Source organism: Eubalaena glacialis, chromosome 9 (genome assembly GCF_028564815.1).
Source record: "Eubalaena glacialis isolate mEubGla1 chromosome 9, mEubGla1.1.hap2.+ XY, whole genome shotgun sequence".
Classification (NCBI taxonomy): domain Eukaryota; kingdom Metazoa; phylum Chordata; class Mammalia; order Artiodactyla; family Balaenidae; genus Eubalaena; species Eubalaena glacialis.
This window is the reverse complement of record NC_083724.1, coordinates 98,402,571-98,424,991: the sequence shown is the minus strand read 5'-3', so window position 1 is coordinate 98,424,991 and position 22,421 is coordinate 98,402,571. Positions and strand designations below refer to the sequence as shown.

At 36.3% G+C, this 22,421-nt stretch overlaps 2 protein-coding genes across 5 annotated transcripts in view; one reads left to right on the top strand and one right to left on the bottom strand.

Moving 5' to 3' along the window:
- The window catches only part of CENPP (centromere protein P), a 238,686-nt gene that overhangs the window by 95,322 nt on the left and 120,943 nt on the right, over nucleotides 1-22,421 (bottom strand). The gene's annotated exons all lie outside the window — the stretch shown is intronic.
- On the top strand, nucleotides 136-21,427 carry ASPN (asporin). 3 transcript variants are annotated; one of them, XM_061199329.1, is made up of 9 exons: nucleotides 136-362; nucleotides 3,866-3,915; nucleotides 7,220-7,492; nucleotides 10,657-10,769; nucleotides 12,959-13,172; nucleotides 14,230-14,340; nucleotides 17,892-17,985; nucleotides 18,376-18,514; nucleotides 20,805-21,427. In XM_061199329.1, exons 1-9 carry the CDS (start codon nucleotides 316-318, stop codon nucleotides 21,000-21,002), a joined length of 1,239 nt encoding a protein of 412 aa, XP_061055312.1. In that variant the 5' UTR covers nucleotides 136-315; the 3' UTR covers nucleotides 21,003-21,427. The 3 variants fall into 3 exon arrangements, with proteins under 3 accessions (XP_061055312.1, XP_061055313.1, XP_061055314.1); XM_061199331.1 differs by lacking the exon at nucleotides 136-362 and adding an exon at nucleotides 3,295-3,317; XM_061199330.1 differs by lacking the exon at nucleotides 3,866-3,915.

Here is a 22,421-nt window from a genome sequence, read left to right as displayed (position 1 = left end):
TTTCAATGGCCAGTTGCCATGAATTATTAAACTCTCTTTTTTTTCTTCAGAATCTTCCAGTAGACGTCTAGAGTTTAGCTAGAAGTCTTGGCTACGATACAAACAGTGATGGAAAACATATGAGCAGTAACAAGTTTTAATCTCGCTTCTCAGTACTAACATGGGCTAATCTGTGGAAGCAGCTTATTCCAGTGTCACCCAGGGTGCAGCCACACCAGGCTCTGCAGAAGGGTGTTTTTCTTTTAAATGTAATACCTTCTCATATTTTCTTCTTAAATAGTAGCTGAGAACATTTACGTTATAGATAAGTAGTACATGGTGGAAAATTCTACTTTCAAGAGAACTTACTCTCTTCTTACAAGGTATGTTTTCATGTCTTTTTTTCATGTACTAGTGTACAATTGTTTTAGTCAATACTAAGGGGACATTAATGTTATTAACATAAATGCTTGTAAATTATATAATATAGTTTAAAGTTTATCTGTATAATTTCTTAAAAAATAGCACTTAAATACATATCTAAAATTACTCTAGCTTTTATGTTTTACATATAATGGATTTACTTTCAACATAATTGCGACTTTTTTAAATAGCTAAATGATAACCTGTCATTATACTTTACCATAAAAGTTAACATGATTGATTTTTAAAATCATTTAAACAAATATCTTGTGAATATGTTCTTTTAAGAAAATAACATTACCTTAATAATGAATGATAAGAAAGTTTGGGGATATTACAAATACATTAAGTGAAAACAGTAAAAAAATTTTTCAAAATGTGAAACTATGATATTTTCTAAGGTATTTTAAAAATATACGAGTTATTCAAATGTTTTTACTTACATATTTGAATATTCATATTTTGCCTTGATAAATGTCTTCCTTATTCTTATGTAATGAAATGACACTGGACAGTTAAAATGGAGATCCATATAACTCTAAGAAAGAATATTTATCAGCAATAGTTTAATTAGCCCTATATTCAATGTGAAAGATTAGAAACTTCTTTTCACAAAATACAGTCAGAATGTAAAACAAAGATTTCCTTTGTCCCCTCCCAAAGTAAATTTTTTATTTAATATGAGATTTTAAAAAATTAAACAATGTATTTGATATTCTACTCCCTCGTAATCTAATACAACACAGCATTCTTTCTTGTTAACCTATTTGGAGGTGTGGCAGCCATAAACAGTAGCCACATGGTATATAGGATTAAGTCACAAAGAATCTGAGGGGGTCTATATCTCTCTAAAAATAATTTAAAAATCCCACCAAGAATCGAGTTGTTTAAAAAAAAAATCATAAGCCCACACACGTGTAAAAGCATATTGACGTTTTTAGTATTTAGCCATATAGGGTAGTGGTGGAAAGAACTGAGGATATGCAGTCTTCTGTTACAACTACTTAATTAAAAAAGAATATTCAGATATCTGATCTGAGGTTTGAGACGAAAGAGATTAACTTTACAAGCACAAGTTTTAAGGAAGCATAGGAAACAACAGAAAAATGAAGAGGTAGGAGTTTTTTGTTTTAAAGACAGTAGCTAGGTTGCTAGATGCATTGAAAAACTGATGAAGGACAAAACATATAAAAGGAAAAGCAGCCAGCAAGTTCTTCAATCAGCTGCTATTTATACTTTCAAGGGAAAGTTAAGTATTTCTTTAAGGAAATCATAGGCTTTAAAAGTATCAGTTTCCATGACAAAAAGGTACTGTGAATAAGTTTCCAAAGTTTAACTTACTCCTCCATTTACAAGGCTGCGCCTTGACTACACCTGAATTTAGTCTGGATTCCTTCTGCGAATACAGAGCATGTTATATCACATTTATATACTGAAAACTATTATTGGTACTTGTGAATCGAGAGGAATTTCAGCCAAGCAGAACTTTAAGCATAGGATTTAAAAGCACAGTGACTTATTTTCCTAATAATAGTGTCTGAGAGGAAATACCATTGCACTTAGACAAATTTTCCATTCAAGTTTGTGGAACATTTAAGCAGAAAATAGGAGCTTATGTAAGTTCAGAAAGACACTTCTCAAGCTACATTTCCAGTCCTGAGAACGTGGCCAAGTCTCTCACCCCATCCTCTCCGAGGAGAGTCTGGTTACTGTCTGGAAGTCACTGTGGGAATAAGACCCATTTAGAGGAGGCCAAGCAGAAGGGTGGACAATGCAGCAGTGAGGAGGCCAGCTTTGGCTTCTGCTATAAAAGAGGGCATGGTAGCAAAGTCTCAAAGGCCTCTCCTGGCTCTAATGTGCCATAGCTTAGTAATAACAGCAGTAGCACTGAAATAATATTTCAAATATTATTCAGAGTAAGAGAAACTTGAAACCAAAATTCAAAGTTTTCCATGAGTAAGAAACTCTGGCAAAACATCTAAATCAGGGAAATACTGAGCTTTCTTGAGAACAAGACATAAACATTTTTAAAGGTTTTAAAAATAACATAATCTAAATACTGCCAAAACTAAACAAATAAGAGCTTGAGCCATATTAATAAACTCAAAATTTAAAAATAAGACAAACAACTAAGAGTCATCATTTAAATGAGAAACAATATTCCCTACACTCTCTGAATAATGGGGAAAAACATTGCTATTTAGTGTTCCCTCTTGGACATTCCAATATTTTTCTACTGATAAAAAATTGCTTAACTAGAATAGGGCAAGGTTTGGGGTCTATAATCACTTGTTTTTTTTATCAAGGCTTTGCCATCTCAAATGAAGGGAATAAATGGTTAATTCCTCATGGAATCAAGGTTCTCATGACTTCTCTTTTCAAGTAAACAGGATAAGAGAATGCAAAAAGATCAGGTTAATTTCATATAACTAACAGAAGACAGAAGTAGCACAGAGAGAAGAATATGACAGAAGGCATTTTTGGTCTCAATATAAAGAATTTCCTGTCAACCACAGATGGACAGCAGTGGAACTGGATGCCTCTTGAGGAGGTGTGCTCCCAGAGTCCTCTCACTGGAGTCATGCAATCAGAGAGCAGACACACCATCTGGTCCACAATGTTCTGGAGGAAAACTTCAACACTGGGAGGGAGTTTCAACTAAATGACATTTCCTGCTTCCACATGTCTCCTCTCTCACTCACCAGGGAAGGGTCCAGGAGGGCATGACTGGTGGCTGCCCCCACCAGCCAGCAACTGGAAAGCTTTCCAACTACCACAGACAAGCCACTGCCTAACATAGCAGGCCAGAGTCGCCATCTTATCTGAGGCAGGGAGGAACTCATGTAGCTTATCAGTGTAAGAAAGAAGAGACAGGAAGGGAGGGACACTGGCTGAAGCTCCTCCTGACCCCACAGGTAGGCTGACCAGCAGCCCTTTGGGAGGGGACATGTAAGAGAAATAAGCCCCCTCCCTCATGCTTGGCTTTCTTCCTCTCTTTCACCTGAGCACTGGTCTTCCGTGTCTCCTCCCAGCTCTGCTCCTCATACCAGTGTCCCTCTAAGTCTGTCACAAATGCTCTGCTCCCCCTCATCCCAGCCTGCACCCCGCTCCAGGGCTCTCCTACATCATAGGGCAACATGACTGCAGCAGGAAATGGGGTTTGCAGGAGTGAAGGCAAATCCCTGGCCCTGCTGCCAGGCTACAGGGAAAGCCAAGACATTGCATCCTGGCTTCCCACTTTGGATCTCTAACATATTCCTCTTGTTACATGTATTTTTTAAAGTTTTACAGTTTTCTTAGGTCTATATTTCTGGTATATTATGCATTACATAGATTTTTCTGGTCTAGACAGGGAAGCTACAGCCTATTTATCTCTAAGTTTCTACAAAAATAATGAAACTCAAACAACGAACCAACTCAAAAATAACTTTTTATTAAAACTCTTTTATCTCCCATGGACCAGAGTAAATGGTGCTAGCCCTCAAGAAATTGTGGCTCCAGACTATTTTGAAGGTAGGCACTGTTGGTTGAATTTTGAGGGGGCAGTGTATGGGAAACCTTTAATTGTACTGTCTAATGTTTCTAGAAGTGTTAAGAAAAGGCAAAAGTATATGGAGGACCAGAGCAAAGACAATTTTCTTGCAGATTGCTATTTAAAATATTTAAAAAGCAAAATAATAATTTTAAAAATATGCACCATAGACAAAATAATCCTTCACTCATAAGCCCACTACCCCTCTTATTAGATTTGTGTATTCTATTTCAACCTTTTTTTAGTGTATGTATATTTTATAGATGTCTTTATTTCTATTGGTCTCAAATAGTAAACTGAGATTTATGAGGAGTACACAAACTTATGGTGAAGAATTTTATTTTCAGAGTCTGGGGACCACACATCTGGAGATTCTTCCAAAATGTTAGAGCCACAGTGTACACAGCCAGCACTGACCACCCACAGTTTAGTTCTATTTGCTAACTTGAGCATTTATTTTTTAGTTTTCCTATTAGCGTACCTGACATTCAAGTATTAACTTTTACAACAATCCCACACTTACCTGAGAGTAGCGGATTAGGAGCTGTGGTTGTTTTTTGAGCAAGGAAGCATGGGTGAAGTGGATAGGGAGGAGCATGTCCACTGAACATCCAAACATGTTCTACTTCACGGATTATGTATCCTAACCCTATGCCTGGTACACAGTGGGTACTTGATAAATGCCCAATGAAAAACTCCAGCAACCTCAAAGAAAGCCAGAGACATGACCTCAAATGACATTTAATTCACTAACTTCTCTACCAAGGTCAAATAAGGTCAGGGGCAGCTATGGACCTAGAAGATAGAGCTGCGATGCAGAACAATCTTAAAGAATAAATTGGTACCAGAGACAAGCTTTGGTTTTGCTAAGGACCAAGAGCTAAATTAGCTCAAGAATGAGAATTGTGGAAGTCAAGGCAAGGCAGGGCACCAAGCATTAAGGAGCCAGGAACCACAAAGAAGCCTATGGTCAAGAAACATAATGGAGCATAGTTAGGCAGGCAGCTAAGAAGCAGAAATGATGTGCCAAAGTGATGCTGGAAATGAAGCCTAGTTGACCAAAACCAGGTGCCTGTGCCAGGATTCCAGGGTGACTGGAATAGTAACCTGCCTGTCCCCAGGGCCGGCTGACAGAAGCTGCTGGCCCTTGAGTTGCCAGCACAATCTCTCTCTGTACCATACAAATCTGACCACACAACCACTCCCATTTCCACCCTCCGAAAGCTGTGAGTGCACTCCTTTATGTACAGATGTATACAGGATAGCAACGTGTGGACTGGCTGGAAAGGAGGAGATGACAGAGGCCACTAGATAAAAGAAGATAAAAGAGAGTGCTCCTTTGTGGGTTGCAGCAGAAGATGCAAAGAATGGGTTGGGACACATGAGCTCTATCTCAATTTCCAGTTCAATTTGGTTATGTGGCCTTGGGGAAGCCACTGAAGCTCTTTGCACCTCTCAGCCCTCCTGGTTAATGTGAGAGACGTATCTAGAATAAACTGAATTGACAATTCCACAAGGCAGTGTAGAGATGGAAGGACAGAACTGGTTCTGAAGTGGGATTCAAAATAAGATTATAAAAATATAAAAAGCTTTTGCTGTTCTGTGTCCTGTAATCTCCCCTTTCCTAGCACAATTGAGTGTGAGTTCTCATAGGGGAAACCTGATAAGGCTGGTCATGTCCAGCCACCCAGTGGGCAAAATGTACTTGTTGCCATATAGATTTCCAAGAGCTAAATAATGTTAGTTATCAGGTTAATCACTGATGACAGTAGGGTTTTTTAAAAAACCTTTCTCTGATGATTAAAAGATATATAAATGAATATTTTAATTAAGTTAGTTAATTCATTTCTGATTCTTAAGTCCAAAAAAAAGCAAGGCTGTGGAGAGATATTAAAGCTGATTTCTGGGTTCTAGAAAATTGTAAGAAGCTGGCATAATTCAAGGATTTGGAGGGCCAGGTCTTACTGAGGCTGGACCAATTCTGACTGACTCTAGAAGCCCTCTGTGGCTAAGGTGCTATCTGGTGCTCAGGCATAGCAGGACAGCTACACTGCTGGATGACCTGGCTGGGTGTGGACTCCCTCCTGCCAGGATACAGCCTCACCAATGGGCATTATGTGAAGCTAACTGCATGCCCCAAAGAGAAGACAGGCATAAGTCTGTTTTAGATGATATCATAATGCTTTTAATTTTTGAAAATTACAAAGAATGTATGTTTCACAGTTGATGGTTAAGAAACCATGATATGTAAACATACCTGTGGGAATATCCGCCATCAGATGACAACAAATCTATTCTCAGAAGGTTCTCACTCGTACATTCCAGTTTTGCGTGGGCTTTAAAAAATACAACTGAAAGCACCCCCTGCCCTCCCCCTGCAAAAAAACTAAACAAAAGGAACTCAGTGGAAAGATGAGTAAGAAAGAATAGCCTGGACCTCAGATGCTTTGGATCAGGTATTAGATAATGGAACAGATTGGAAGGAAGAAATCCAATAACACTGTGGAAAAAGTAACCAACTCTGAGATTGAGGCTGGGGAGGATGGTGGGAGAGAAGTTAAAGAAAACTTCCAGACGTACTAAGGGGACATGAAGGATTTTACTTTAAAAGTGACATAGATATTAAGGCAATGGAAGGATTTTAGGAATAAATAGTCAGGTGTGATAATCTGTTTTTGTTTTTAAAAACATTTATTAGTTTCCTAAGTATAAATGTAGTTCTTATTGCTCAGTATAGAAATTAAAGAAAAAAAAAGATACAAGTAATTCATGACTCCACCGTCCAAATATTATCATCAATTAGGTATATTTGTGCCAGGTTTTGTGTGTGTGTTTGTAAGTATACTATGTATAGCTTTTTTATATTTTATTTCAAAAAACAGTTTTTCATATTTTTAAATATCTTTGCAAACATTTTGTGGGTTCCAAGGTATTTCATGGAATAAATAAACCCTATTTTATTTTACTATTTCTCTTTAACTATTAGTATTATCTTTAATTTTTTTGCTATTATATATGATTCTCTGATGAACACCTTTATGCATATTAGAATTGTTTCCTGAGACTAGATGCCAAAAGTAGAACTGCTAGATGAAAAATAAAGATATTTATAAAGCTTCCAATGCATATTGCTGAACTGCTTTCCAAAAACTTTTAATAAACTTACTCTCACACTAGTAATAAATTAGAATGCCATTTCATTGTACTCTTGCCAGCTCTGAGAAATGTACAGCAGCAGGAACTGTATTTATTTAAACTTTAACTTAATCCTCAATGTCTACTTAGTTCTAGATTGGTCCCCTACACAGGACAACATGAAGGAGTATGTGCTGCTAGTGTTCTTGACTTTGTGCTCTGCCAAACCCTTATTTCACCCTTCGTACCTGACACTGAAGAATATGATGCTGAAGGACATGGAAGACAAAGGTGATGGTGATGCTGACAACTCTCTTTTTCCAACAAGAGAGCCAATTAACCCCTTCTTCCCATTCGATCTGTTTCCAACATGTCCGTTTGGATGCCAATGCTACTCGAGAGTTGTACACTGTTCTGATCTAGGTAAGGACACATGTCAACTTGTTTTGTAGAATAATGTCGTTTTGACAAAATTTAAAGAATAGGGAAAGACCTCACTGAAATTTCAAAAATCAGCTGATTGTAAAGGAATTTTTCATTTAAATTTTTGAAAAGTATAACAAACCCCGAAGTACATCCAAACTTATTTTTAAAATCCAGAAAATCAGAGGAAAACAATGGAAATTTCATATACAGAACATTTCCTTCTCTTCCCAAATTTGAATCAGTATTTCATTTTAATTTCCTTTAGAGAGAATGGATGTCACTGTGGTTTCATCTTATAGAGTGTCAGCTGGTTGAAACTGTGCTTCCTAGCAAAATTCTACCATAACAAAATAAGTTGCCCATCCAGAACAATAAATAGGTTATAGAGTTTGTGAAATCTCTAATCTAGACATTTTAAAGACAATACTCTATTTGTTTTGAATGGTTTGGGTTTAAAACTATCTAGAAAATAAATGGTTGAACTAAAAACCACTTTCTAAAGTCTCTTTAAAATGTGTAATTCTCTGCTGAGTATTTTATTCTTTTAATACTTTTAATGAAGGTGCTCTCAAATAGAAGGGCATACTCAGGGAGAGGTGTAACAGGAATGCACATCAAGAATTGTTGTACTCAGCTATTTGCAAAAGAGGAGATGGCTCAGACCTGACCCACTGTGGGAAACCAAAAGTATGGCACACACCTCCCATTCTGGACCTGGAGGCCCATTAAGGCCACTTCCAGAGCGCATATGAGCAGACAGTGCCTCTGAAAGCTTTAGATTCATTTCCTACTGCCACAGCATTCGTGGCAATAGTCAAAGCTTGTTACAGTGAACTCCAGAGACTTTAAAAAAATGTGTTATTATGGGACATAATGAGAAAGGTGAACAAAAAACATCCAAAAAAGAGGATATTATTATGAGCTGGAATCGCTGGTAAAGTCTTAATGGAATATACAGGCCAGGAAAAAATGGGTTTTAAGCTTTACCTTTGGTATTCTTGTGAGAAAGAAATGACAAGATGCAAACAACGTTTGCTGGTCTGGAAGCACAGGCAAGAATGACTGTGGGAAGAGCGGCAGGAAGGAGAAATGTAGAAGCTGAAACAGACCCTGGTGTGAGAAAAGGTTAGATTAGGGAGTATCGGAAGGTCTTTTTTTTTTCTTTTGGTACTGTCGTTTTTAAGCTGCATCCCAGGCAGGAAAAAACTTCACTATCAATTTGTAGAGTTGAAGCCTGAGAAAACACTTTGCTAAACAAAGATCAGGATAAAAATGTTATGTATCTACTTTGATACTGCTGGATGTAAACTGGGTTGGTTCTGGGTAAGACTTTGACTAAGGAGATGTTCACCTTTAGCACACACCATCCTTGTGTGATGGCCTTCATGTTCACTCCAGCACAAAGTCATCTACTTCAACTTAAAGACCTTGAAGGAAACACTGCATAGCTCTGCTCCAGTATGTGACTGTCATCAAAGGACTGAGAAAAACCAAACTGCCTCATGACAGACAGTTGGTTGCAAATAGTGTTTTACTTACATGGTCTCTTGAATATTTAGCTTTGAAAAAAATCTAAATAAAATTCACCCAAGAATATCTGTAATAGTATGACACATACCTTTAAAATGACACAGCACTGTTAGCAGCATATAGTGGTCCCCCATGACAACTGAAGATGAAAAGGACACTTAACAATCTTTTTCCCGCAGGAAATGAAATTTTTTTCAGAGCTTCCAAATTCATCAGGGGTAGGGTAGGGGAAGGTTTGTCAAAGTTTATGTTACTAGATCCTGTCTGCAGAACCTCTACCTTCCTATAAGACCTTCCACTTCATTTTCTAAAACCAAAGTAATCTCCTAACAAAACTGCTGTTACCTTGGTAACCCATCAAGTTACCCCCTTTCCCCCCTTTCCATCTATGTCAAACTTCTTAAAAGAATTGTCAATTTTAAAGTATAAAGGGCAAAGTATTGAGGGCTGTCAAGTGGAATGTTGATATTCACAGTATTTCAATATTGAATTCTTCAATTTGGGGCTATTAAATATAATACTACTCTTCAGGAGTAAGGATGGCTCCACTAAAAGTGTAGTAATATCTGAAACTCACTTTAAAATACATAAGAAAGATAAATTGATGGATGGACAGTAAGTACAGTGTAGTAAAATGTTGATGGGAGAAAAAGGAATATGAGTTTTCACTGTAAAATTCTTTAAACTTTTCTGTATGTTTGAACATTTCAAAAATAAAATGTTGGGGAAAACCAAGAAGGCCCCATGCTCGTCAAGCATAAATAACATACGGAATGTCTGACAACAATCAGAGGTGCACACGTTCAGCCATTTAGGGAAAGCAAGGAAAGTAAGGAAGAAATGCGCCACATACAGCTCCTGGCAATTTTCTGCTTCTTTAAGAGAGGAAAAACACATTTAAGTCTTTAAATAATGTAATTAACATTTACTGAGTACCTGCACAAAAAGGAAGATGCAGCTGCTGAGATGAGAGAAAAGAAAGCTATTACTAGAGTACACAGTTCGAAAAGAGCTAAGGCTGTGGGTGATAAATTCAGTAAAGGTATACTACACACCTAGATGTTAATGATATGTTATGGATGAATAAGTTTTCATAAATCAAATAATTTAGGACTAATTAGAGGAGCTCATTATTAAAGGAAATGGGTAGTAAAGTTTTTGATAGTGTACACGAAAAAAATTTATCTATTTTCTAAGCACAACTTTCTACATGTTGATGCTTCTTAAAATGATCAAAACCCACAGGCTCCAATTTAGCACTACAACTGCCTGAAAATCTGCAAAGAATGTTAATATTCTTTAGTCAAAAGTCCATCAGCAGAAGCTGTGCCTCAGCCGTAGGTCTCCTCCTCGTAGTCATATTAGAACCCCCCAACTTAGCTCCATTTAATGTCACCTTGCAGCAGACTGAACGGTGATAGCTAGAACCAGCTAGACATCTTGTAAAAATAAAGTTACTTGATAAGATCTTTAGGCCTTTCCAAAGAACAATGTTTTTGTCATCTGTTACAAGTTAAGTCATCTATTACTTAATGGTAACCATGAATTTTTTAAAAAAGCACATTTCTATCATATCAGCAATTTCATCTTTAGCATATAACATATATGCAATGTGTTTGTTTATTTCTCAGGTTTGTCCTCTGTCCCAAGCAACATTCCATTTGATACCCGAATGGTTGACCTTCAAAACAATAAAATTATGGAAATCAAAGAAAATGATTTTAAAGGACTCATCTCACTTTATGTAAGAATATATGCAAATATTTAAGTGAAAATCTCTGTCACTGCTAAAATGATTGCTTGTATTTGTGTTTGTGTAAACAAGTCTTACTTTTCTGTGTATGATGAGTGACAAAATCCCTCTTATTCAGCAGTGGTCTAGTTAATGAAAAATTATAGATTTAATTCAATTAATAATTTAATTCAACTGATGTTTACTGAATAACAGCCAGGTGGAAAGGCAGTGGGCTAAGAATTCATATAAGTGGTCCTTATGATCTATTTAGGTTCTATTTAGGTAATCAAAGTAATTATACACTAAAATAATAAAACTGATTATTTTCAGGAACTCATTAATGTACAATGTAAGAAAAGCAGTACCCAAACCCACAAAGCTCTAACAGCAGCACGTGCAATATAACGTAATTGACTAAATATACCTGTATGGCTTTTTTTTCTAGATCTCTAAAGATGAAAAAGAACTTTTCCTTACTATACTCATTAATATTTCAATTTTCTAAGATTTAAAAGATTCTTATTTTTCTATTTAGCATTTTGAGCCTCTAGATTTTAGCAGGTAAAATTTCTAATTCTATTTGAAATTGGGTTTGAGGGAGAGCCTGATTCCACACTGTCACAGACATGGGGTGTGCGGCACACACAGAAAGGAGTATATTTTACCAGTGGTAACAAGATGTATTTTAAATTCTTCTAGGCTTAACCTATCTCAGTTGAAATTGTTAAAAGTAGTGATGTGTCTGAAAGGAAGGTAAGAAAAAGGAGACACTAAGGGCCTATGGTGAAACCAGTAAACATAATAAGTAAAGGGAGTTTAACTGCCGAAGTATTTGTATTTCTTCTGTGAAACAGCAACAACGTGAATAACACCAGAAAGGCGTATATAAAGTCATTCTGGAAACAATGGGAAGATTGTTGTAGAATGGAACCAGGGACAAAAATCATAAAAGGAAAGAATCTAGAGCTGCTCCCTGAAAGAATGAGAGGATCCAGATTAGCAGAGAGGAATAAAAAGTCCTAGGAATGCCACTGCCCTTGTGAAACATTCAAAATTGTTTCTGCAAAATCTGGCACGTTTTGAAAATAGTTACTAGGTGAGTGGCAAGCCCTGGTTACCAAGGATTTTCCCAGTTTTGGTTCTGAAGTTCCGCACCCCAGCAGATCAAGATGGCTGCAGTCAGAACCCTCAACATGTCGCAAAGGGCTTGGCTGTGGGGAACAAAGATTCAGGCTGCATTAAGCTCTTTCACTCTCTGGGGTTGTGTCTTCTCTGGAGAGTGCTGCCACGTTGCACTGAGAAATAGTCACAGAACTGAGAAGAGGTTGAGTCATTCTCCAGAAACTACTACCATTTTCCCAGTGTCTAAAATATGCCAGAATGCTGAGGGCACTTTGTAAGAGTTTATTCTTACAGGCCTCTATTCTGGGGAAAATGGTAAACATTAGTAAACAAGACAGAGGTGAGGTTTTAAGAGTAGATAAAATCATGCAAAAATGTATTTGTTGTGTACTGAAGTTAATTTTGTAGACTGAATAGCTTTTAAGATAAGATAAAGAGGGCTTCCCTGGTGGCAAGTGGTTAAGAATCCGCCTGCCAATGCAGGGGACATGGGTTCGAGCCCTGGTCCGGGAAGATCCCACATGCCGCGGAGCAACTAAGCCTGTGCGCCACAACTACTGAGCCTGCGCTCTGGAGGCCGCGAGCCACAACTACTGAAGCCTGTGCTCTAGAGCCCGTGCTCTGCAACAAGAGAGGCCACCGCAATGGGAGGCCCGCGCACCACAACTAAGAGTAGCCCCCACTCGCTGCAACTAGAGAGAGCACGCGCGCAGCAACAAAGACCCAACGCAGCCAAATAAATAAATTAATTAATTAAAAAAAAAAGATAAGATAAAGATAATACTATCCATCACTTCCATGAAGAGAAATGGGAGAGGGGAGCCTTAAACACGTGTCACCTACTCAAAGACAAACCAAAGGTGTGAAACCAATCGTTAAAGCTTTGCACTGTTCCAACTCAGTAGTAAATTTTTTTTTTTTTTAAGCTTAGATTGGGCTGGAGAATTATTTACATGGTTAATAAAGTATATGACTGACATAATTTGCATTGATTTCCATGAGTGACTAATCACTGTAGAATACTGGTAAATCAAATCCACTTCCTGATATGGTGTAACTTTCTATGCTTTATCTAGGCTTTGATTCTGAACAACAACAAGCTAACAAAGATTCACCCCAAAGCCTTTCTAACCACAAAGAAGTTGCGAAGGCTATATCTGTCCCACAATCAACTAAGTGAAATACCACTTAATCTTCCCAAATCATTAGCAGAACTCAGAATTCATGACAATAAAGTTAAGAAAATACAAAAGGAGACATTCAAAGGAATGAATTCTTTACATGTGCTAGGTAAGTTTTTGCAAATAAATGGAACATTTTAAAATTATAAGCAATATGCAGATGTAGAGATCTTTATCATCATTAACAACTTTAGGACTGATAATTTCCAAAATTAATTTTTTGAATCTAATAAGCTGTACCTAGATAAGCGATTCATAAATCAATGAAAGTATCAAACAAAATTTATAGCACTTAAAGAAATACACCTTTTGCAATATAAATACACATGCACTCTGCACTCTCAAGAATCCCTTAGTGTGGTTTCTGTTTTCTGACTGCACTTAATTGGTTACAATCTGTTATTCTTATTTAATTTAAAGGTATCATTTTTAATGTATTGTAAAAACTACTCAAATACAACCTACAACATTAATTCAGATATTATTTGGAATGTACATCTAACTTTTCATTATCTGCTTTGAAGATTATTCAGCTAAGGCGTTTTTATTGTATACTTCCAATTCTACACACTATTTTACTTCTAACACCCATGGTATAACCATGCCATCTTCCCCTTCTATATCCATTCAAAATTCCTAACCAATATTCTCATTCATTTATTTACTCATTTAATTCAACCAAGTGCCTGGCACTAAACCAAATAGCTTCACTTTCTGGCATTCCTCAGTTATATTTCTGTTAATCAAGTAATTTCTAATTGACTTACAATTTTAAAAGTTTAGGTGACAAATAAATAAATGTACACTGGAAAACACAAAGGTTTTGAATTATATGAAGGATGGTCTTTTTTCCTATGTTACATTACTATAACGAAACCTTGATTATGATCATGGTTGGAAAAGAGTGATAAGTAAGTTATTGACTTAGTAATTCAAAGCAAAATAGTAAAGCTGTTATACATTCCAGCCTATGTAATACAAAGCAGTCTTTTTCTGAGACTGACAGAAAGGAGAGTAGATAGACACAGAAACAGATATACTGAGTGAAGAAGAGTGAACGATAATGCTCACACTTCTTAGAATTTTCTTGGGACGTGCTTCTCTGCATTGTGAGTTTCCTTCACATACAACATATGTATGCTAAATTATATAATTTCCCCCAACAGAAATGAGTGCAAACCCTCTTGATAACAATGGGATTGAACCAGGGGCATTTGAAGGGGTAACAGTGTTTCATATCAGAATTGCAGAAGCAAAACTGACCTCAATTCCTAAAGGTTTGTATTTATACAGTATTTATTGAATTGTCATTTTAAAATGACCATTAAACGTAAGGTTGTAAAGTGTACACACTGTCAAAACCACAGTGCAGTTAGAATCCTTTTTACCAGTATATCTGGTCAGTGTAGTATGAAATTTAGTGTTTTCTCATGTACACATCAAGAGCCATATGTAGTTCTTTTTTCTTTTTTTGACAGTATGAAACCAGAATCTTTTTTTCCCAGTACGAACAAACATTAAGAAGCAAAGAACTTTTTATTTTCTGTCTCTTTCCTAACATTTACTCATCTATACTTGTCATTCTGTGAAGTGTCTGTTAGAGGTGAGAATCCTGTAGAGAAGAAAGAGGAAGAAGCACAGGGCCAGAGACCTTTCTCCCAGCCTTGCAGCAGTGGTTCAGGGTGGGGCTTGTGAGGAGGGACTGGGGCAGACGCTGGCTCTGGCAGGGATAGGTGTATACTCTGGGCAAGGCACTCTATACCTCATTTTTTTTCCACAGGGGTGCTGTGCAGATTAATGGGCTGATGCACAGAAAGGTCTGAAGACAATGTTGGGCACATAGTAAACGCTCTCTCGTGACATAACCAATACCAGAATGAGCACTGTGCTCTTTATCATATGAGCTGAAGCTGGTGCCTCAAAGTAAAATGCTTCTTAAGTTTGCTACTGGACCAGTTTTCTAATGCATTATTTCTAAGCTTCCAGCCTGATGATTAACTAGATTGGATTTGCCTTTCTCCAAACCCATGCTCAAGGTCACACCTTCCTCCTCCCTGACAAGTTCTCTCTCTCTTCTATGCTAACACCTGGATCAGAAATAACCCCTATGATTAATAACACATTTTCCTTTCAAACAGCCCTGTCTTTCAGTTTCCATAGTAAAAGCAGCAATAACCTGTTTTCTTCTAGTTTACTGTAACCCCTTTTCTACTACTCAGATGATCCAGAAGATTAACAAAACAAATATATGTTGATAATTTAAAAGACCCAGCAAAGCTGCTATTATTAATTAAGTAAAGCTGCTATTATTAATCTTTCATTTAGGAGGAAAATTATCTAAAGTAAAAGTGGAAAGACAATTTCTTTTAGTATAGAAAAAATCAGTTTAATTCAGAACTACACAATTAAAAACAACCTTAATTTAGGTTTCAAGGAGATGGCTGTTTTTCTACAAGAAACCTAAAATATTATATTTACCTTCTAATCTTTAGAACAACAACAACAAAAATACATACTGTACCTAACAAGTTAAATAAAATCCCTTTCATAAGCTGGAAGCTGACATAGAGTGAGGGGGAAGAGGAAGAGGACAGGACAGAGTAGAGGCAGAGAGGATAAGAGGATATACTGGAGCAGAAGAGTAGGGCGCCACCCCAGAGCTGTGGCTCTGAGGTCCCGCAGTTATCATCGCTCTTTATATTTACATCAGCAGATTTCTTATACTACAAAACATCCTGAGAGTAACTCTCTTCAGGTTTCAAAGTGTATCTTAAAAATGAAGTTTTAACTCCTCATGAAATTCTCAAGATTCTTCCAAAGTCTAAAGGAACATTTTATGTCTTTAGAAATTTAAATTTCAAATCTCCAAATTTACATAACTACTGCTTTAAGATCCTTATGACATTCAAAAGCCAGTTTTTTGTTTTTATGACTTATTTGCTCAAATGTTAAGGCTGACTGCCCAAATGTTATAATTCAATCATCACTACCCATTGTGACAGGATGAATTAAGCCAAGGTCCAGAGGGTTCTTACCAGACCTGACAAGTTAACATAAGAAGAGTGAAACTGTTCTCCTTCCTATTCATTTGGAAAATTCTGTTACATAATAGTATTGTGTTGAGGGGAGGAGAGACCTGTTTGAAGATAGGGTAGGTATAGAAATATCTGTATGAAAGTATATTATATATGTTGGCAGTCACTGAGCTACCCAAATCCATATGAGAGGACAGTCCCCTTAAATTCTACAAACCCTCTTCCAAGAAGTTTTCCTGACTCAACATGCACAGAGATTTCTCTTGTCTTTGACTTGCTACAGCATATTCTAGAATAGACTGGCACACTCTATAATATTTTTCTAGTGATTTTTGTATACATGATAGACTTGCTCAATTAGTGTTTAAGGTCTTTGAAGACAAACTTACCTTCAACAGTCATTACTACTAATAAAATAAGGAAATGTTTTAGCAAGAGTTGAAAAACGAATGCATTTCCTAGCTAGCTAACAAGAACTTTTGACTGAAAAATAATCTTATGTGTAGGATTAAGAAAATGAGATCTGACTGAATTTTCTGGTTAGTCTCTTTCATTCCAGCTTCAGTTAATCTGGGGAGGGCTGGGGTCAGACATGAAGGTGTGAGAAGAGAAGGTGCATTCACAAGGTACCTGCCATGTGCCAGGTGGCACTGAAGATGCTTCTCTTAATTTATGCAGAAACTACTATTAATTGAAAAGAATAAATACTGCAGTGGATCAAACATATCAAACAGGGAAAAAAATCCATATGTTCATAATGATATAAAAACAATTCATTGGTCACCTCTGGGCATTGCACCAATTCATTACTTGAAAAAAAATCAAGCATTTATGCTGCTTTTTCTATAAAAATTGTATTATAAAGTAAGTAAATAATTAATGAAAGAAAATTCTTTAGAGAACAATCTCACCTAATAAATGAATAACGAATGACAAAATCAGAAAATCACCATTTTCCCATTCTTAATGAAATAATAAATCTAGGTTGCAGTAATCAATGAATGAGTGCAAAGACCGTCAGATGAAAGAGTGATTTGCTGAATCTAATCTGGTCTCTATATCTAACTACAGGTCATAAGAAATAAGGGGGCTAGAAATCATGATAAACTATATTATGTGGAGGCCAACAGCCCAATCTACAAAGGAGTATCTCAAGCAAATTAATATCTGAAACAAATCAATAGAAGAAGGAGAAAAAGGAAAGAGTAATAGAAGAAGAGATTTAAAGAGATATAAAACCCAAATATATCCTGTAAACTTCATTTGGATCCTGACCTGAACAAGTCAACTGTAAAACGATACATCTGAGATCATTAGGGAGAGGAATACTAGATGATAGTAAAGAATTGTTGCTAATTTTGTTAGATGTGATACTAACATGATGGTTATGTAAGGGGAAAAAAAGATGACCTTATGGGTTAGAGATGTCTAGTGAAGTCCTTACAGGTGAAATGACATTATGTGTGTGAAATTTGATTTTAAGTACTCCAGCAAAAAAAAAATGAATAAAAACAAGTCAATAAACAAATCAATAATAAACAACTATTGGCGTAGATGAAACAAGATTGGAAAAATGGAGATAATTGTTGAAGATGGGCAACAGCATGGTGTCTCATAATACTAGTTTCTATTTTTGTATATGTTTGAAATTTTCCATAATAAAAAGTTTAAAAAAAAGCAGATTCCCCCAAAACTGCCTAAGCCTATAATGTGAAACTTAACAAGTAAACAAATAATCAATAGGGCTTGGTCTTAACCTGATCTAACACACATATGTCTTTTCTTATCACTAGAACTACCTTCAACTTTACTGGAGCTACATTTAGATTATAATAAAATTTCAACTGTGGAACTAGAGGATTTTAAACGATACAAAGATCTGCAAAGGTAAACATCCCCCAAATCCTAACTTGGAAGTGGTAGTCCATATGATGAAGATATTAATGAAACTTCTTGGAGAATGTGTACAGGGACATAAAATTAAGGGAAAACTAGAAGGAACTGCTATCATTCTGTCTCAGTAATGGAAGAGGGACAGCAAGTGGAATGAGAAAAGGGACGCTTTCCAAATGTCCCTTTTGTTGCATATAGGTTAGACAGAAAATTTTCTGACAGTGGAGGAGAGGGCTGTTACATCCTGAAATAGGTTATTAAAGGAAACCATGAAATACCTTTCTCTGAACATATATACAAATATTTCTAACTCAGTAGTGGTGTTTGCAGCTAAGTGTATCATACCATCTGCTCAAGAGTTGATGCATTTTATGTTATTTTTAGGCTGGGTCTAGGAAACAACAGAATCACAGATATCGAAAATGGAAGTCTTGCTAACATACCACGTGTGAGAGAAATACACTTGGAAAACAATAAACTGAAAAAAATCCCTTCAGGATTACAGGAGTTGAAATACCTCCAGGTAAAACATTCTACTTGTGTTTTGCAGATATTAGTACTTTTCTTTGTTTTTATGAAACATATTAGTATCTGGAGCAAAGACCAATCAAGTAGCAATGGTAATTCACACCCTAAAGACCCTCCAGGTTGCCCGAGGTGTTTTATGCCAAGGAGAGTGTTAGAATACCAGTTTCTATTGAGATATCAGCTAAAACGCTCAGGTACCCATTTCCATCCCTCTGTTTCTTCTACTGAAACTGCTAAGGCCATTGTGGTGAAGGTGTGGACACAGCTAATTTCAGGTTTCTGGGGTGGCAGTGGCTATGTAAAGGCAGGACCGGTCAGGAGGAAATCAAGTAGAATTATATAACCTTTCATTCTGGAAACATTTCACAAAGGCAGAGCATGTGGATGAAGTCCCAGGTATTTTCACTATCAATGTGGTGCCACATTAGAAGTGTGCATGCTTTTTAAAAACTCAGGCCAGAATATATAATCAAAAGTCAGTATTTGGAGCATTAAGGGCACACATTTCTTGTTCTTCATTACTAGAAAACTTTCCCTTCTAATCTGGCAACTCTTGACTAGCTGGGAGGGGCCACAGAATTGTTGGAGAATCTGATAAAGCTTTAGATACTCCCAAGATCAAAAATGAGACAATATTTTCACATAATTTTAGGAGTTTCACAGATCCTCCTGATTCCCATCTGTGGACCTCAAATTAAGAATCCCTACTTAATCTCATGTCACTTTAGTCCATATTTCTCATGTGCTTTCCTTGATATACAATTCCTCATCTTCCAAGGAAAAACACATTGAGAACAAAACTGGGCCTTGAGCCACTTGCGTCTAGATTTCTTTCTAATTTTTCTTTAAACAAGTTTTGTTCACTACACAAATAGAAGCCTGTGAAATAGAAGCCATCAAAATGGATGTGCTATATAGGCAGATGCTCATTTCAAGATTATGACTTTTGCTTTGATTTTTTCAAATGCTGCGTTTAAATGTTTATTTAACCAGTGAGCACGACCAGAGCCTTCCCTCCCTCAAGCTGTCCAGTCTTTGAGTACTTTACTCCACAACGCTGATCCCAGCTTCTGGGTGTCTTAAATCTATCCATACTATTGCTAGCATTTTTAAAAATGAACAGAATTATAACACATAGTCATAAGGATACAATTCAACGGATGTCCACAAAGCAAACACACTCATGTTCAACACTGTTCCCCATTCTCAATGAGGTCAATGCTGTGGTAAACTACATCTTGCACTGCTGCTGGGCTGCCAGGAAACCGTATGATGCATCTGTCACAAAATCTCCAAGATTAATAGAGGACGGCAGGGACTCCAACAGAAAACTAGAGGTTTTAGCAGTGCCTACAGTTCTCATGACTGGCTCAGATCAATCTCACCAAGGCAAAATCTAGAGGTAACAACGGCTAGAACTGGTATCTTAGCCTTGCCAGCAAAAGGCTCCTTCTTTCTAATATGCCAAAACACTGTTAATTAAGCAGATTGTTTTTACTTCCCAGAAGTCTCAGTTGCCAAAAAAATCCAAAGAAGAAATTTAAAGGGCTATTAAAGGGAATGAAGGGAAGGTCCTATATTGTCCATTCTTTCTGAGTAATAATTTAATAAGACACATACACAGCCTATAAAATTGTATTTTATCCATTGGTGCAAATAAAAATTCAACTATTGATGTTGTATTATAGATACATATTTAAGATGTCAATAGACATATTTTTCTATAAAATTTACAAAAAAGCAGCTCTACACTTCTCCCTTTGATCACAGAAAATGCTGGCTAAAAATTCTTCACATTCATATTGCAAGTCTAATTCTTAGAGCATTAAATTTCATTCTTCTGCTCATTTCTAATACTTTTAAAACACATTATTGTAAATATGGCACTGAAGTAACCATACACACACAGACACGCACACACCTATACGTGTGTGCGTGAGTGTGTGTGTGTGTGTGTGTGTATAGAGACAGACAGAGACAGAGGGACAGAGAGAGACAGAGACAGAGGAGAGTGGCATGTGCTGACCAGGCAGTGTGCCCTGGGTACTGGCATGAGTCCTACGCCACACTTCACACATAGAGCACTTTTGTATATAACACAGAAGCCTGAGTCCTTGTAATAAGTATTTAACAGGCATAAACAGGCACATATACTTTAAGCAAAATATATTCAAATCAGTGTAAAATAAAGAGACAAACCCATGAACAAATGCTGACTATAAACAGAATATCTTCTTTTTACATTTGTCATGTATTTTTAATCCACTCTTTCCCCACTACAACAGATAATCTTCCTTCATTCTAATTCAATTACGAAAGTGGGAGTGAATGACTTCTGCCCAACAGTGCCAAAGATGAAGAAGTCTTTATACAGTGCAATAAGTTTATTCAACAACCCAGTGAAGTATTGGGAAGTACAACCTGCAACATTTCGTTGTGTTTTGAGCAGAATGAGTGTTCAGCTTGGGAACTTCAGAAAGTAATAATTAGTAATTAGTGATATCCATTTAATGTAAAATTCAAAAATTGTTACATTTGGAATACTTGAACTGTATTTAAAATGGTGGTATTATGCACATAAGCAAAAAATCTATTCCCATGTGGTAAGTCCACTGACTTACTGTACGACAAAAAATTTCAACAGAATTTTGCAAAAACTATTGATACATCAGGAATAAAGGAAATAAGTATCTGTTGCAGTTTCCTTTTACATATAAATGATTTTGCATAAATCTCATGCTTGAATGTTCTTTCTCAGTAACAAAAAATAAGACATTCAGTATTTAACACTTTGTTATCAAGTGCATTTAAAAAAGAACTGTACTGTAAATGGAATGCTTGACTTAACAAACTTTGTGCTCTTTCATCTGTTATTAGAAAAAGAAAATTGACAAGTACGGTTATATAAAGAGTATGTTATATTATTCTTATTCTGTCTTTAAAAACTTGGGTATTACTGTAATATTTCTAATAATGTTTAAGTATGGTTTGATATAATCTTATTCAAATTCTCATGCCTTAGAGCCTTACTGTCTTTATGTTTAAAACTCCTTATAATAAAGCCTTCAGTAAGTGTTTATTACCAACTCAACAGATGCTATTCATAACAGCTTTTTTCAAGCTGTAGCACATGCTTTTCTTTTTAACTATTATTACCTGATTATAAAACCTCTATAGAAATGCATAGTGAGTGTTTATATAAAATCTCACACTTTTTATTATCACAGTTATTATAAGCTTTTAACAGTGTGTCAATTGTTAGGTTATATAACACTGTCACCTCAATGCTGAGGAATATTTTTGAGATGTCCCTTTGTAAGACCTTCGTTGGAAGAGACTGGATACTATCAACTCTACACCAAACTGTCTCCTTAAATATGCACAAATTGGATAACTCTGAAAAACACACCTGGTATAACCGAATAGGCAGAGCATTAAACAGAATGCACAGCTCTGTATAAAAATTAAGAGTACTTACATATATTTTTGTTGGTGTTCAACATAAGTAAAACTAGAAAATAAGGAGAACATTAAAATATTGGTTTGAAATAAAATATTTTGCTTTGGTTTAATTTTTCTTCTCCCACTCAGGAACATAAACTATTTTTCATAAAACTCTTATATTTTTACTAAAACATTTTTAGTAAAGTGTTAATGCTTATTCTTAATAATAGTACCGAAATATCCCAAATTATACCTGTGCCATGAAAGATAATCACCTTTATGGTAAACCACCTCAAAAACTAGACTTTAAATAATTTTGGGGAGAGCAGTACCTTACAGATATGTAAAATGGGGTGGAGGGTCTGGATATCCAGGTCAAGAATGGGTAAATAGGTCTTCTTCTTCATAGTGAGGTTCCCCAACTCTGGCACTGCTGACACTCTAGGCTGGATCATTCT

What these genes read in the sequence shown, in the direction of transcription:
- ASPN (XM_061199329.1), top strand. Translation starts at nt 316, where the DNA reads ATGGTGGAAAATTCTACTTTCAAGAGAACTTACTCTCTTCTTACAAG. An exon ending in GAATTCTTTACATGTGCTAG is followed by an intron (nt 13,173 to 14,229) that starts GTAAGTTTTTGC and finishes TTCCCCCAACAG; the next exon opens with AAATGAGTGCAAACCCTCTT. An exon ending in AGGAGTTGAAATACCTCCAG is followed by an intron (nt 18,515 to 20,804) that starts GTAAAACATTCT and finishes CCACTACAACAG; the next exon opens with ATAATCTTCCTTCATTCTAA.